Consider the following 16891-nt stretch of genomic DNA (forward strand, 5'->3'; position numbering starts at 1 on the left):
ATAAAAAAAAAGAATTTAGAAATAAAAAAATACCTATTAAAAATTTTGTTCTGAAATTAAGAAAACATTATAATTTTTTTCTCCTTAGAAAATAATTCCAAATTTCTCACTTTACTCGACTTTTCCATAACTTGGAATAATTTTTAATGAATACATTACTTTGACATCTTAACAATTTTTTTTTTTAATTTTATACCTAATCTATTAATGTTTTTTTGTATTTTTTTTTATGAAATAGATTAAATATCAACACTATATAGGAATTGGTAAACATTATATTGTATAATTATTATTAAGGGAAAGGGAATTTTAATTTAAATTAGAAATTCAAAATTTCCAAGCACTGGGGCAGTCACAATTTTGGAATTTTGAATTTTTTTTTTGAATTTTTGAACATTTAGAAATTTTTTCATCTCTAAGTTTTTGACAACATGTAAACACGAAATGTGCGCACGCAAAAAATTTTTTTAAAACTAGAAAAAATTTTTTTTTTTCTTAAAAAATATAGTACGTCATATTTATAGATAAGAATAAAAATGAAAAGACGATTATTAGACGATGATTTTTTTTCAAATAGATATATATTTATATATTAGGAATTATCAATCATCATCGATTGATAAATATATATATAAGATATTAATATTTTTTTTAAACACACAAAGAACATCTATTTTTTTCTACTACTCACTTTTCAACTATTTACTATTTTTAATAGTGTTTTTTTTCTTTTTTATAAATTAACGCTATTATCATAAAACTTCACAACTATCGAAGATAGTGCAGTGTTTAAAATTAACAATTAATTATATTCTCTATAAGAAAAAAATTTTCCAAAAATATTTTAAATTTTTTTTTCACAACAATTAATAAAATTTAATTCATTTTCAACAATTCAACTTTTTGATTTATTTTTTCAATTTTGTCTTTGAAAATATTTATTTAAATGAATAAAATACTAATAATAACAATATTAATAATAATTTACTAGTAACAATAAAAATAATACTAAACATATTGCGAAATAAATAAAATAATTCAAAATATTTAACAAATAATCAATTTTGTTTAATTAAAATAATTATTTATGAATTTAGTAAAATATACAATTATTAAATATTAATAGAAAATTATTATAAATTATTAATTGAAAAAAATAGAAATAATTTTTTTAATAATTAAATTGAAATAAATAAAAGTAAAAAAAATAATATATAAAAAATTCTGCAAGAAAAAAGCGAAAATAAAAAAAAGTGCTTCTATGAAAACTGAGTTCCAAGGGAAAGGTCATTGGGCTCAAGATTGACTGAATCCCCGGGAACGAGTCTAAAGAATGCACGGTGAAAAAAAAATTACTCGAAGGGTGCATTGTTTAATTTTATTAATCTTAATAACACTGATGTGAAACACTTATCTTTGAAATGTAGACAATATTTCATTTTTCTTTTTCTTTTTTTTTTGTTTATAGATATTTAATAATTTATTAGCATTTTCTTGTTGCTAAATAATAATCAATTAATTCACATATCGTGTCAGAATTTAAATATTGTGTCAAATATTTTATTATAAAAAAACAAATTTTTTCATCAATTCTTCAGAGTGAGTCTGAATTTTCATTAAAAAAAATTGTAATTTAATTTATTTTCCATTAATTAAGAAAAAAATTTGACGACTTTTTTTCATCACAACCTTAAAAATCCCATTTTACTTGAATTCATATGGTTCTAAATTCTCTGAATATATTTTCAATTTCTTAATTCTCTCGTAAAAAATCCAAACATTGAGAAATAAAACAAACGAAGAGAAAAAACAGAAAATCTCAGCAGGTAGAAAAGGAAAAATAAATAAAACTGAAAGAGTGAGAAATAAACAAAAAATAAACGAAAGGAACACAAAAAAGCGAATAAATCTGAATAATAATCAAAATAAATACATTTGAAAAGAATAATCCCTCTTTCTAAGATGAGATAAAAAAGAGGAAATAAATAATTCTTGAAAAGTTGAAAACTCGAGAAGTCGAGAGAAAGAGAATTTAAAAGATTTATTACGAATTCGAACGATTCGAACGTATAAAGATAGTAAGAAAAATATTGTTTCAAGAGACAAAAAAGATTGCTATTATTAAAAAGTTTCTTTAAAAAATTTTCCAAAAAAAAAAAAAAAATATAACACAAACTATTCTGGATTCTTGTCATTTAGCGAAGTAGAAGAAGTGGAAATTCGATTTTATTTGGAAAAAATTTCAAGTCTAAAGATTGTAGAGTTACCAGAGATTCATGAGTTTGTGTCTCTTTTTTTTCTTTATACGTAATTATTATAGAAAAATGGACTTCAGTTTAAAAAAAAGAAAAAAAAACAGAATATTAAAAAATTTCTACATATTTAAAAAACAATCGCATTCGATGATTCAATATATTGGCGAGTATTATTTTGTTTTTTATAAAAAAATTATATAGTACGCATTCTATATTATATAGAATTTTTTTCCCTTTAAAAAATTCTGGTAACCCTATATTCAATTTTTTTTTTCATTTTTTACTTTTTGCATGTAACGTATTATCAATCCAAGTCCAAATTTACAAATAACCCAAGGTCGCGTAAGTTTTTACATAGGGCTGATCCACTCTACAATTTTCCCTGCAAAAATTGAAAATAAAAAGAACAGATAATATTTCAGTCATAAGGAAGCAAGTTTTCTTTGTGCCATTTTGATCTTTTTTTGTTTCTAAATTTCTAATATCAAAATAATTGGGAAAAAAAAATCTACCACCCTCAGCAATTTTTCAAAAACGAAATCTCGTTCGATTTTTGTTTCAAAATTTTTTATTCACGTATTTATTTATTTATTTGTGGGATTTTCAAAATTCAGCATTAAATTCAGATTCGGGAATGATGAATTTGTAAATTGATAAAATTCACTATGGAATTTAAATATTAGGAGCTTTTTACAAAAATTTATTTCGGAAGGTAAATTTTACTAATTTTTACAAAAAATTTCTCAAACTGTACTCAAATTTACTCCGGAAATAGTAAACAGGGCTCGAACCAGTGAAAGTAATTAAAAATACGGAATTTACGGACCAAAATCATTATCAATTAAATTATTATCATTATTATTTCCTAGAATTTTTAACTAAATTCTACTAGAATTCAATTACCTATTAAAATACAAAAATAAATAATTGATTGAATAATCAAATGTTTCTTAAAATTCAATTCCTATAAAAAATTTTATAAACAAATTTTTAAATAATTGAAATTCTTTCGATTAAATTTATTAAATTTTTTTTTAAATAATTGAATAATTTTAGAAAATTTTATTAAAATAGTAAATATTTAAAATCATTGTATTTTATTAAAATTTTTGAAAATAATTGAAATTTTGCCATGAATTTTATTAAAATTTTTGAAAATAATTGAATTCTTGTTACGAATTTTATTAATATTTTTTTCAATAATTGAATTCCTGTAAAAAATTTTATTATATTTAAGAAAATAATTGAATTCTTGAGAAGGATTTTATTAAAATTTTTGCAAATATTTGAATTTTTTTCCAAAAATTAAAATTTTATTAAAATAGTAAATATTGAAAATTATTGAATTGAGGAAAATTTTTGAAAATAATTGAATTTCATAGAAGAATTTGATTATTTTTAAAGATAATTGAAATTCTCCAAATTATGAACTTTTTGTCTTTTCTCAATCAAGTTACGGACTTTACGGACCTTTTTTTTTTTTTTTTAAAAAAACTGACATTTACGGACTTGAAGCAAATATACGGAACTTTACGGGATTTACGGACCAGTTCGAGCTCTGAAAATATAATTTAGAATCAATGGACTAATTGGAAAAGTGAAAAAAAATAAAAGCATAGATTTCTGTCACTGAATCCGAAATTGATGTTGAATTTCGAAAATTCGAAAGACAATAAGGAAATAAAAAAAATTCATCGAACTCGGTTGAAATTTCTTTTACTCTGCGATTTTTGGATCCTTGTTTTGAAATTCGCTGCGAAAGAAATCCAAAATTCGTGAGTAGGTATTATTTTTTACGAATCAATCGTGAAAGTGCAATAGCGTTAAAACTATAAGGAGACAAAAAACAATGGAGTACTCACTCGTCTTCCCACGGGCATACTTCGTTAACATTATTGTCTCGCTGCTCCTGAGTTGTTGCAGTTGGAACATTCGTTGGATCCTGTTGGGTGTCCGGATCCCAGACAGGAACAACTTGTGCCTCCTCTGCTCCCTCCTCAGTTACCAGTTCACTTTGAACTGTCGACGTATTTTTCCGCGCGTCATTAACGTCCTCCTCCTCCATCTCAACACCGTCATTTTCATTTTTTTGCACGTCCACATCGACCTGACGACAACTCGTTTGCGTCGCTTGTTCCTCTCTCGAGACACACTCAAAACTAGAACCTGCGACACTATCCAGTTCCGAATCGAACGCGTCCCCCGACAAGTCACCCACAATTGCACTTATGCTGATCAATGGCGCCAAACCCGGCGACTTAACCGTTGTTGCTATTGTTGTTGCAGTAATAGAAGTAGTGGTAAATTTAACACCAGATCGAACTTGTAAATCCAAATCCTCCTTCGGTAGGTTTCTACTAACCGCACTTGCTCCAAAATCCCCGACAGTGTGCGATGGTAAATCAATTGATTGCTGGGGCGATGAACAAGTGTACGATGACACTGAAGGTCGACTCGTGTCAGCGAGTTTCACTCTACCACTCATTGAACTTATTGAATAATTGCGAGTTATTGTTGTTGTTGCTGTTGCTGTCGTCGCACGTTCATTATTACCACTACTCGAACTACATGGAAACGGAAATTTATGCAGTCTTTCGGAAACTTCCGCAATTGCTATACTAATATCCGATGATGAACTGCATGAATCTAATTGTGACGAGTTCTTTCGCGATGAACGATAATCGTGCGGTTGCGATAGACCATGGTCAAATGATACTCCTCCGCCAATTCCAGATGATAGTAACGTTGGCGCTGCAATGTCGGGCAATGTCTCTGAATTCGGTCCCGGCGCCGCATCCCATGGGCAAACATCATCCACTGGACGAACTGTCGCTTCCGCCGCGCCAGGATCCCTGGCAAAAACGAGAAAAATTAATGTCAACAATTTCATAAAAACAATTCATTTCCTTTCATTACTTTTTGCGTGCAAAAATCATTCTCGTTTACATTTTACAATAATAATTTTATTAACATTTTCCAAAGAGGCAATTTTTCTCAAAAATAATATTCTTTCATATTTAATATAATCAGGGCTCGAACCAGTGAAAAAAATACGTATTTAATTTCGGAGAAGAATTTTAATTACATTTTTTCAAATAATTGAATTCTTGCGAAGGATTTTATTATAAATTTTGTAAATATTTGTATTTTTCTCAAGAATTTGAAATTTTAACAAGAATTTTATTAAAAGTTTTAAAAATAATTGAATTTTGGAGAAGAATTTAATTATTTATAATAATAATTGAAATTTTGTTGAGAATTTTTAAAATTTTTTGAAAATAATTGAATTTCTGCAATCATTTGTAATTTCTCTAAAATTCTCCAAATTATATCGTACAATTTATGAACATTTCGAGCCCTGAATATAATTCTAAAAATATTTTTCACAATGGAAATAACAGTATTTTTATCAGTTCGGTCCTCTCTTATGATGAGAAAACAATTTTAAACCAAAATCTTAACTCTTGCCATTTTTCTAAAAAACTGGTGATATTTTAAAAAAGAAGTGAAAGGAGAGTAGGAAAAGCAACTCTATTGAGTTTAAAAGCACAAAGAGATGCGTTTCGAGAGTTAAATTTTTAAACAACAATAGTTATTTTTCTTGGATAAAAGAAAAAAAGAATTGCGCCGTGCAAAAAAAACGAGATAAAGGAATTTTATATTAAAAACTGTATGTAGGTATTCAAATTTCCTATAAATTTCTAATAATAATAATAATAATAATAATTTATAAAACTGGATATAATCAATTTTTTTTCTTGAAATTAATTTGCGTAAAGGAAAGAAATTTCCGGTTGTTTTCTACTCATCAATAGAAGCAAACTGATATTCTAGCAAATAGTAAAATATAAAAGCAAGGCAATTAAAGAGACGAAGCAAAAAGACAACACCTATTTTTTCCACATTTTTATAATTAATATCCAGGTAACATTCAAAGGAAACAAATATAAGAGAGAAAGAGTATCAATTTTCTAGGTTCAATAATACACATCCTAATAAATACAGCGTCACAAAAAAAGGCAGAAGATTAACATCGATGGGTACGTCATTATTTTTTTTAGACAAACAAAAGAATACTCTCAAAAAGAAAAGAAAAATAATGCACAAAGTACACTGCAAATAGAAAACGAAAAAAAAGAAGTAAAGAATTTTTTTTCCACCCGTCAAAGAGAATTTTGGATGATACAATATTTTTTCGTTCTAGAAAAGAAAACGAAGAGAAAGATTTAAAGAAAAATCCAAATTCCATAATACATTGAGAAACGATAATAGCGATAAATATTGTCATATCGAATAAAAATTAATAGAGAGGGTTTTTTTTCTTTCCACATTATATATATTAATACACATGAAAAAATACCACCAGAGAAATTCTCTGTTAATCGGGGAACTTACTGATAAGTATGGGAACTAGGCCTGGTAATCTTAATGAAGCGAGCCAGATCACCCCTGTAAAATAAAGTCGTCGGAACGATAAAAAAGACCGACTTTTGAGTACCAATTGACGTTCACCTTCTTTTCTTTTTATCCAAAAGAAAACAAAAAATAAATAAATAAAGCGGCTTCGTGAGAATTTTTCCATTATTTATAGGTGGGAAAAAATTAATAGAGCAACTTTTAATATTTTCATAAATGTCTAAAAGTTTTTGTAGAATTTTTTTTATATTTACTATTTCCGGAAGTGAAGTTTACTTATTAAACGTTTTTTTATATTCACAAAAATTTTCTTCGATAAGTTAATTTTCAAGGTTGCTGCGCTTTTGCTCTTTTCAAATTTCCTGACTTATCCAGTTTAAAAAATATTCTGTTACATTTATTTATGAATTTCTTTAAGTGGAAAATTATTCGAAAACATCAATAATTTCATTTATAAAGATAATTGAAATGTTGACAATTTTTTTTAGATTTTTTGAAAATAATTGAAATGTTGCAATAAGAATTTTATTAAAATTTTTGAAAATAATTGAATTTCGTAGAAGAATTTAATTATTTTAAAGATAATTGAAATTTCGCTGTGAATTTTAAAAAAATTTGTATAATAATTTAATTTCGGCGAAGAATTTTATTACTTTTGAAAATAATTGAACTTTTGCAACAATTTATAATTGCTTCAAAATTCAATTTGTTTTAGTGTTTTTAACTAAGATTTTTCTATAAATCTATTATTTTCAAATAATCAATTAAATATATATTAAAAAATTTAACTAATTTCAGAAGAATTTTAGTTATTAAAATTTTCTAAAAATCCAAGCTTCTCCAGGTTGCGTGGCAACTCTGAATTTACAGAAAAGTTCAAAAATCCCAAAAAGTTTATATTTTACTATATAAAAAATGTAAAAGTTGCTTTATACTTTTTTTTCCGTGTATTGTTCTTTTCTTACAAGTATTATTGTGTATATAATTATGTGTCTATAATACAAGAGAGTATTTTCTATTTTTTGCTTTTTTTCTTTTAAGAAATGTTTTTAAAGCTTTCATCAAATATTTCCCATTTTCTGGTGGTTAAAAGTTTAAAAAAAAAATGTTTTTTTTTCTTACAAACCTGTAGGGAATGTCTGTGAGATTTGATTGGCTGTGAGAATGAGGCACTCGTGGAGCTGATGTCACATCACGAACACCACAGATTGCAAGCTCGTGAGCTGAACCTGATAAACTGCGATCACTACCTCTTCGTCTTCCAACTCCGCTACTGATTGTGTGCTGCTGTTGAAGACCAGTCATCGTCGTCGATGTCGAGGGTGCCTTCTTTTTTGGCTGACCACCAAATACAAAGAATCTACAAAGGAAAAACAACTTTTTTTTCTCACTTCTAAACTAATCGAATTATTACTCGATTTTTAACATTTTTTTTAAATTCTCTTCCTAAAACATAAAAAAAATTTCCATTATTGGCATTTTACATTTTAATAACGAATTTGTTTCCTACTTTTCGAGTTTTCAATAAATTCTCCTAATGTAGTTCACAATATTATTATTTTTATTCTTTTGTGGACACTCTGCTAACGATTTATTCTATTTCTTACAATAATTATATTGCTAGGGAATAAATCATAACAATTATGTACATTGTGAATAATTGCAGAAATTAAATTAATGGATTGTTTAAACTACGACTTTCTAAAATACATTTATTGTGATTAAATTTTTTTCAGTGTGCAGTTACGAGTTTACAGGTCTTTTGGTATAAGTGATTATTGGAAATTAATTATGTCCCATTGGATAAACTTGAACTTTCAGAGAACAAAAAAAGAAAAATAATAAAAATAAAGAAGAAAAATATTGCAAAAATTTACAGAGAACATTTTTATGTCACAATTTTCCCAATTGTGATTTTTATCATGAATAATCTTACAAATGAAATTCTATCAGAAGGGAACTTTTTACACGGGAGAAATTATACATGTAACGATAAAAATTAGGTTTCCACATGCTCATTACTTGGGGAAAGGAGGAAATTATCTAAAAATAGGAAAAACACGCAAGTTCAGGGTGTCTACTATTTTAAATTTTTTAAATTATTTATATACTATATTTGAATCAGTGACTGATTTTTTACTATCAAATTAATTATTTTTTACTAATTCAAATTTAGAGAACAGTATAAATATCTATAAAAATTGAAATAAAAAGCGATTTTTTAAAAACAAATTAAAATAATAAAACTTTTTTTAAGTTGGTGAAAAAATTCCCGGTTTGGCATAAAATTCCAGGTTTATTCCCGTTTTTTCCCGGTTAGTAGACACCTTGTCAAGGGAAAGGGAGCTTCTTCAATAATGAACGCTTACCTTATGTCTCGAAACTGCACACTGGAAAATAATTTAGTAATTCACTTATAATTTCGTTTAACATTCCAATTTGAAGACAAAACTTTTGTTAGAAATTTTGAATTTTTAAAGGATTTGTAATTTTAGAGAAGTTAACAATTGAATTTTCCCAATCGATTTAAATGGGAAAAAATCACAAGTTTCCTAAAAGAGTGAAAAATTATTTGTTATTCGAAAAAAGTGTTTGTCTTTTTCTTCAATACCTTTTTTTGACAAGTGGCTGAACACCGGAAGCTAGAAGGTTTCTGTAATGATCAGAGCGGATAAATCTTGGATAGCAATCCTTCTTGAGAAGTAAAGCGTACACGTGTTCAGCAGCCGAATCAAATGTAAATCTACTTGGATTCTTCATCTCCTGATGCACCTTCTCCATTGTTTTCCCATCAATATTAATCTCGCAAGGCGCACCAGGTGCCAAAAATTCTCTGTCGAAAAAAAAATCATCTCATATTAATTTACGAATGTAAAAAATGAAATTCCTTTTAAAAAGTAAATTATAGAAAGAGAAAAAAAATACAATACGAACTTGAATATTTCATTGACTTTTTCAGCAATTTGTGCTTGATAACTGTGCCTCAAATCCTTCACAGCCATCCAAAAACGAATGTTCTCGTGACTATATTCTTTCCTTAAATAATTTGTGAATTCGAGTAAACCCGTTGGATCCGACATTAATTCTTCCATCGATAATCCCCACCGTTTTACTCTTTTTTCAGTAGGAACTTCCACCCTGATTAAATAATAAATTTAATTCATTTAATAATTCAAAGCGTCTATTAAAGGAATTTAACTACAATCGTGTGTATTCAAAAATAGTTCTCAAGATTGGCAATAATATTTTAAAAATGTACTTTTTTCTTATCTAAATTTATGTCAGAAAATTTATACATTTTGTCTCTAAGTCTGGAATTTAATAATTAATTTTTTATACAAATTTTTGTTGTCAAGAACAGCCAATTAGCCAATTAGCCAATTCAGTCTTAAAAATAAGAAAATCTACTGAAAAGCCGATGAGAAAAAAGAACTCACAAAGGACTGTTTAGTTGCCAGAAAGTTTGATCATCAGTGATCCATGGATTGGAAGGTTGTGGTGGTGTAATCATGGAATCATATTCAGCATAAGTTTCATAGTGAGACTTGAGATTTTCTATCGCGACTGAAACCTTAACTCTGGTACGAGTCAAACTATTTCTTAAAAGATCAACCTAGAAATATTTTAATTAAAAAAGAAACAATTTGGTTAAAAAATTAATTAAAATTAAAAAATTATTGAAATTTCTTATAGCAGGCTTCGCACTCATCTACTAAAACTTACTATTTAGTGTTTTTTTTTTACAATTTACTACTAGGATACGTTTTTTTTATTTGTTACACTAAAAAGTACTTTTTTCTTTATTTTTGGGGAATTTTGCAAATTCGCTAATATTTTTTTTTTCTTTAAATTAAATTTCGATAGTTACTTTTTTACTACTTTTTTTAGTATTAAAGCTACTTTTCGATACTTTTTTAAAATTAATTATTGAGCGTGAAGCCTGATTGTGGAAAATGATTTGAAAACTATTGAACTTTTAGTTTTCGAATCGAAAGGAGAAGAAAATAGTTCAAGAAATGTCGCCTGGACATTATATTTAAAAAAAAAACTTAAAAAGAGAAGAGATGTAATAAAAATTGTACCTCACGCTGCAAATCGGTAAGAGTTCTTTTACGGGGTAGAGCACGTTGTCCCGGTCTTGCACGAGCCGGAACAGGCACTATCTCAAGGGTACTCGAACACCCTGGCGGTGGTCGGTAAACTCTCCAAAATGCACGTTCCTGCGAGTCACTTACAATTTTATCTCCTTTCTTCCGCTCCTTCGATAATCGCACCTGCTCCTCCGCTTGCAATTGTATAATATCCCATTTGTTTTGCAAATTCTTTCTTAAACTGTTCAAGGCCTCCTGTTCGCGTTCACATGGAAAAGAGAAAACAAACATTAATAACATGTTCAATCATTTCTTAGAAAATATTTTGGATAATTTATATATATAAATTTATAATTATTGAATTAAAAATTAATTTTGAGGAAAAATGAGGAAAACTGGTTGTTTTTAGAAAAAAGGAAGAAATTCCAGTGCTTTATCAGTGCGGTAGTTGTGGTGTGGAGTTTTTTCCTCCTTTGTTTTAATTTAAAAGTTAATTTTCACAAGAAAGAGGGAAACAGAGAAACAAGAATAATAACAATCTTAAGAACGTACAATCTCGTAATCTTCAAGAGCATGGCGTTGCTTATTTCTGAGAGTACGCTTAGCTAAGTAAATGGCATACTCTACATTGTCCGGTGTTCTATGCTGCCATGGCCAATAGTAGGGTGTCTAAAACAAGTTAAATGCAAATGAAAAAAAACTTTCCTCGCAATACTTGTTTACAATCTTTCAAACTTATCTAGAATTCAATTTAACAAATAAGAAATAATTGAAAGATATTTACAACTTTCAAGAAAAAAATCAATAAAATAAAAATAGAATTTTAATTTGAATTTGAATTTGAATTCTTACTTGAAACCTATAAAGAGAGCTGTCATCTTTTACGGCGAGAGTTTTGGAGTCATTTACAGGGAAGAAGTAGCCGTATTGGCAAAGTTGATTAGCAATATGAACCGCCTCTACTGTCAAAAAAGAACAAATACTGTCGTCTTTCTTTTCGAATCGTTGACATTTTATAATATAAACAATAATAAAACCTAAAGAAAAATCTTAATAAGCTCTAAATCAAGCTCAACTAAATTACGCATCAAATCGCTAAAAAATACAATTCGAGCCCCAAAAATAACAATTGCACGTCAGTTGAAGTGATTTCAATCATACTTAATTTTCAAATCAGGCAATACTATACATTCACTCAAATAATTGAGAAATTAAAAATAAAAGCACTAAGCAATTATTCAATAATTAATATCAAATAAGATATTTTTACAAGAGAAAAAAAATAAGTGGACAATACATTCAAAACGCTATTATTACATAATTTATGAAAGAAAATCGTTTCATGCGATATCATTCTGTTCATAAACTAATATCATTAATTAATGTGCTAATTAAATTTTTCAATCAATAGATTGTTTCCGGATGCTGAAACGGTCTCTATACTCGAACACTACACCCAATCAACTATAGTTTTATCTTCTTTTATTATGAAACGAGTAAATATGCAAATTAGGTGAAAAATAGGAAATTCCCGTTTTTCCTGAATAGCAGGGCTCGAACTAGATCCGTAAATCCCGTAAATTCAATTATTTTCCAAATTTTTCATCAATTCAATGATTTTCAATATTTACTATTTTAATAAAATTTTTGGCAAATATTTAATTATTTTCATAAAACAAAATTCTTTTCAAAAATTCAATTGTATTCAAAAATAATGTCAGAATTTCAATTATTTTTAGTACTGTTTCAATTAAATTAGACAAAATAACTGAATTATTTATTTAAATTTTCATAAAATTCTTGAAAAAATCCAAATATTCACAATAATTTTAATAAAATTCTTCGCAATAATTTTTAATGTTTACTATTTTAATAAAATTTTCCAGAAAAATTCAATTATTTAAAAAAAAATTAATAATAAAATATTCTACGCAAACATTTAATTATTTTTATAGAAAATAAAATTCTTCTTAAGAATTCAATTATTTTCATAAAATAATAAAATTCTTTTTAGGAATTCAATTATTTTTACAAATAATCACAGAATTTCAATTAGCTTTATTACATTAATTTCTTCAAAAATTTCAATTATTTTTAAAAATCTTGTAAAAATTCTCCGAAAAAATCCAATTATATTAAAAAATAATTGAATTTTTTCACAAGAGTTCAATTATTTAAAAACTTTTAATAAAATTCGTCTCAAGAATTCAATTATTTTTAAAAGTAATACAGTCAGGTCTCGCTAAGTGTCGTCACTGGGAATTTTTTGAGACCGTCTGTCTCAGTAAGTGTCAGTGGCCTAAGCCACGCCCCTTTAATAAAAGTGGCCATTTCATTGGTTTATGTTGCAAACCGGTTTGGGGAAGTCCATTTTTAGCATTGGAGAGGGTAAAAAAAAGTGGGAAAAGTGACACTTGTTGGGTCTTGAACGATGACACTTTGTGAGTCATGACACTTACTGAAAACGACACTTGGCGAGACCTGACTGTATAATTCTTCGCTAAAATTCACTTATGTTCAAAAATTTACAAAAATTTCTCAGAAATTCAATTATTTGCAAAAATACATTATAATAATCGTAAGTTTCCTTTCCGTTAGCAAATTATCTGCATTCATTTGTTTGTTTTGAAAATTAAATTTTGTGGGTTAAGTATTGGCATTTTTTATATATTTTTTAATGTCAAACTTTTTAATGTGGAAAATACTTTACTTATTAAATTGTCTCGACTCTTTGGTAAAAAATCTAAAATTATCGAAAATTATCAAAAATTCAAAAATCCGAATTTCTTAAAATTCAACATTTTTTCCTCTCTTTTATGGGATTTAGCTTCATTATTTTTGTGCTTTTAGAAAATACTTTACTTATTCAATAGTCTCGACTCTTTGGTAAAAAATCTAAAATTATCAAAAATTCGAAAAATTTCAAAAATCCGATTTTTTTAAAATTCAACATTTTTTCCTCTCTTTTATAGGATTTAGCTTTATTATTTTTGTGCTTTTGGAAAATACTTTACTTATTAAATTGTCTCGACTCTTTGGTAAAAAATCTAAAACTATCGAAAATTATCAAAAATTCAAAAATCCGAATTTCTTAAAATTCAACATTTTTTCCTCTCTTTTATAGGATTTAGCTTCATTATTTTTGTGCTTTTGAAAATACTTTTCTTATTAAATTGTCTCGACTCTTTGGTAAAAAATCTAAAATTATCAAAAATTCAAAAAATTTCAAAAATCCGATTTTCTTAAAATTCAACATTTTTTCCTCTCTTTTATGGGATTTAGCTTCATTATTTTTGTGCTTTTGGAAAATACTTTACTTATTAAATTGTCTCGACTCTTTGGTAAAAAATCTAAAACTATCGAAAATTATCAAAAATTCAAAAATCCGAATTTCTTAAAATTCAACATTTTTTCCTCTCTTTTATAGGATTTAGCTTTATTATTTTTGTGCTTTTGGAAAATACTTTACTTATTAAATTGTCTCGACTCTTTGGTAAAAAATCTAAAACTATCGAAAATTATCAAAAATTCAAAAATCCGAATTTCTTAAAATTCAACATTTTTTCCTCTCTTTTATAGGATTTAGCTTCATTATTTTTGTGCTTTTGGAAAATACTTTTCTTATTAAATTGTCTCGACTCTTTGGTAAAAAATCTAAAATTATCAAAAATTCGAAAAATTTCAAAAATCCGATTTTCTTAAAATTTAACATTTTTTCCTCTCTTTTATGGGATTTAGCTTCATTATTTTTGTGCTTTTGGAAAATACTTTACTTATTAAATTGTCTCGACTCTTTGGTAAAAAATCTAAAACTATCGAAAATTATCAAAAATTCAAAAATCCGAATTTCTTAAAATTCAACATTTTTTCCTCTCTTTTATAGGATTTAGCTTTATTATTTTTGTGCTTTTGGAAAATACTTTACTTATTAAATTGTCTCGACTCTTTGGTAAAAAATCTAAAACTATCGAAAATTATCAAAAATTCAAAAATCCGAATTTCTTAAAATTCAACATTTTTTCCTCTCTTTTATAGGATTTAGCTTCATTATTTTTGTGCTTTTGGAAAATACTTTTCTTATTAAATTGTCTCGACTCTTTGGTAAAAAATCTAAAATTATCTAAAATTCAAAAAATTTCAAAAATCCGATTTTCTTAAAATTCAACATTTTTTCCTCTCTTTTATGGGATTTAGCTTCATTATTTTTGTGCTTTTGGAAAATACTTTACTTATTAAATTGTCTCGACTCTTTGGTAAAAAATCTAAAACTATCGAAAATTATCAAAAATTCAAAAATCCGAATTTCTTAAAATTCAACATTTTTTCCTCTCTTTTATAGGATTTAGCTTTATTATTTTTGTGCTTTTGGAAAATACTTTACTTATTAAATTGTCTCGACTCTTTGGTAAAAAATCTAAAACTATCGAAAATTATCAAAAATTCAAAAATCCGAATTTCTTAAAATTCAACATTTTTTCCTCTCTTTTATAGGATTTAGCTTCATTATTTTTGTGCTTTTGGAAAATACTTTTCTTATTAAATTGTCTCGACTCTTTGGTAAAAAATCTAAAATTATCAAAAATTCGAAAAATTTCAAAAATCCGATTTTCTTAAAATTTAACATTTTTTCCTCTCTTTTATGGGATTTAGCTTCATTATTTTTGTGCTTTTGGAAAATACTTTACTTATTAAATTGTCTCGACTCTTTGGTAAAAAATCTAAAACTATCGAAAATTATCAAAAATTCAAAAATCCGAATTTCTTAAAATTCAACATTTTTTCCTCTCTTTTATAGGATTTAGCTTTATTATTTTTGTGCTTTTGGAAAATACTTTACTTATTAAATTGTCTCGACTCTTTGGTAAAAAATCTAAAATTATCAAAAATTCGAAAAATTTCAAAAATCCGATTTTTTTAAAATTCAACATTTTTTCCTCTCTTTTATAGGATTTAGCTTTATTATTTTTGTGCTTTTGGAAAATACTTTACTTATTAAATTGTCTCGACTTTTTGGTAAAAAATCTAAAACTATCGAAAATTATCAAAAATTCAAAAATCCGAATTTCTTAAAATTCAACATTTTTTCCTCTCTTTTATAGGATTTAGCTTTATTATTTTTGTGCTTTTGGAAAATACTTTACTTATTAAATTGTCTCGACTCTTTGGTAAAAAATCTAAAACTATCGAAAATTATCAAAAATTCAAAAATCCGAATTTCTTAAAATTCAACATTTTTTCCTCTCTTTTATAGAATTTAGCTTCATTATTTTTGTGCTTTTGGAAAATACTTTTCTTATTAAATTGTCTCGACTCTTTGGTAAAAAATCTAAAATTATCAAAAATTCGAAAAATTTCAAAAATCCGATTTTCTTAAAATTTAACATTTTTTCCTCTCTTTTATGGGATTTAGCTTTATTATTTTTGTGCTTTTGGAAAATACTTTACTTATTTAATAGTCTCGACTCTTTGGTAAAAAATCTAAAATTATCGAAAATTATCAAAATTTCAAAAATCCTAATTTCTTAAAATTCAACATTTTTTCCTCTCTTTTATGGGATTTAGCTTTATTATTTTATTTGCTCTTGGAAAATACTTTACTTATTAAATAGTCTCGACCTGTTGGTAAAAAATCTAAAATTATCGAAAATTCAAAAATCCGAATTTCTTAAAATTCAACATTTTTTTCTCTCTTTTATGGGATTTAGCTTCATTATTTTTGTGCTCTTGGAAAATACTTTACTTATTAAATTGTCTCGACTCTTTGGTAAAAAATCTAAAATTATCAAAAATTCGAAAAATTTCAAAAATCCGTTTTTCTTAAAATTCAACATTTTTTCCTCTCTTTTATGGGATTTAGCTTTATTATTATTTGAATTTTTATTCAAGAGAAAAAATGGAAAACTGAAAAAAGTAGAAACTTTTAAAAATTCCAGGCCTTTTCCATGATTTCCCTGATTTCCAGAAGCCTTTTAAAAATTCCATACCATTTCCATGATTTCCAGAATCTGTAGGAATTCTGCTTTTGTCTGACTTTCTTCTAAATTTATCGAATTCAGTGATTTCTGGGGTGAATTTGGTTAAGTTGTAAAATGATTAATTTCTTGAGTGATAAGCGTTAAATCCTTCCAT

The 16891-nt window shown here is 26.3% G+C and overlaps 1 protein-coding gene across 9 annotated transcripts in view; it reads right to left on the reverse strand.

The window, feature by feature from the left end:
- Window positions 1–1553: 1553 nt before the first annotated feature.
- LOC122504265 (regulator of G-protein signaling 11) overlaps window positions 1554–16891 on the reverse strand; it is a 54602-nt gene continuing 39264 nt past the window's right edge. For 4 of the 9 annotated variants that reach the window (XM_043615286.1, XM_043615285.1, XM_043615283.1 and 1 more), the window contains 11 exons: window positions 11615–11724; window positions 11315–11431; window positions 10754–11017; window positions 10109–10284; window positions 9606–9809; window positions 9283–9504; window positions 9041–9061; window positions 7798–8031; window positions 6651–6704; window positions 4118–5107; window positions 1554–2637 (listed from right to left, as the gene is read on the reverse strand). In XM_043615286.1, coding sequence (XP_043471221.1) covers window positions 2577–2637; window positions 4118–5107; window positions 6651–6704; window positions 7798–8031; window positions 9041–9061; window positions 9283–9504; window positions 9606–9809; window positions 10109–10284; window positions 10754–11017; window positions 11315–11431; window positions 11615–11724 — 2453 coding nt within the window. In that variant the 3' untranslated portion in view covers window positions 1554–2576. Of the gene's footprint in view, window positions 2638–3768; window positions 4009–4117; window positions 5108–6650; window positions 6705–7797; window positions 8032–9040; window positions 9062–9282; window positions 9505–9605; window positions 9810–10108; window positions 10285–10753; window positions 11018–11314; window positions 11432–11614; window positions 11725–16891 lie in introns of those variants that run through there. The other 5 variants (XM_043615291.1, XM_043615288.1, XM_043615287.1 and 2 more) reach the window with 5 other exon arrangements.

This window comes from Leptopilina heterotoma, unplaced genomic scaffold (assembly GCF_015476425.1).
Source record: "Leptopilina heterotoma isolate Lh14 unplaced genomic scaffold, ASM1547642v1 Lhet_286, whole genome shotgun sequence".
Lineage (NCBI taxonomy): Eukaryota > Metazoa > Arthropoda > Insecta > Hymenoptera > Figitidae > Leptopilina > Leptopilina heterotoma.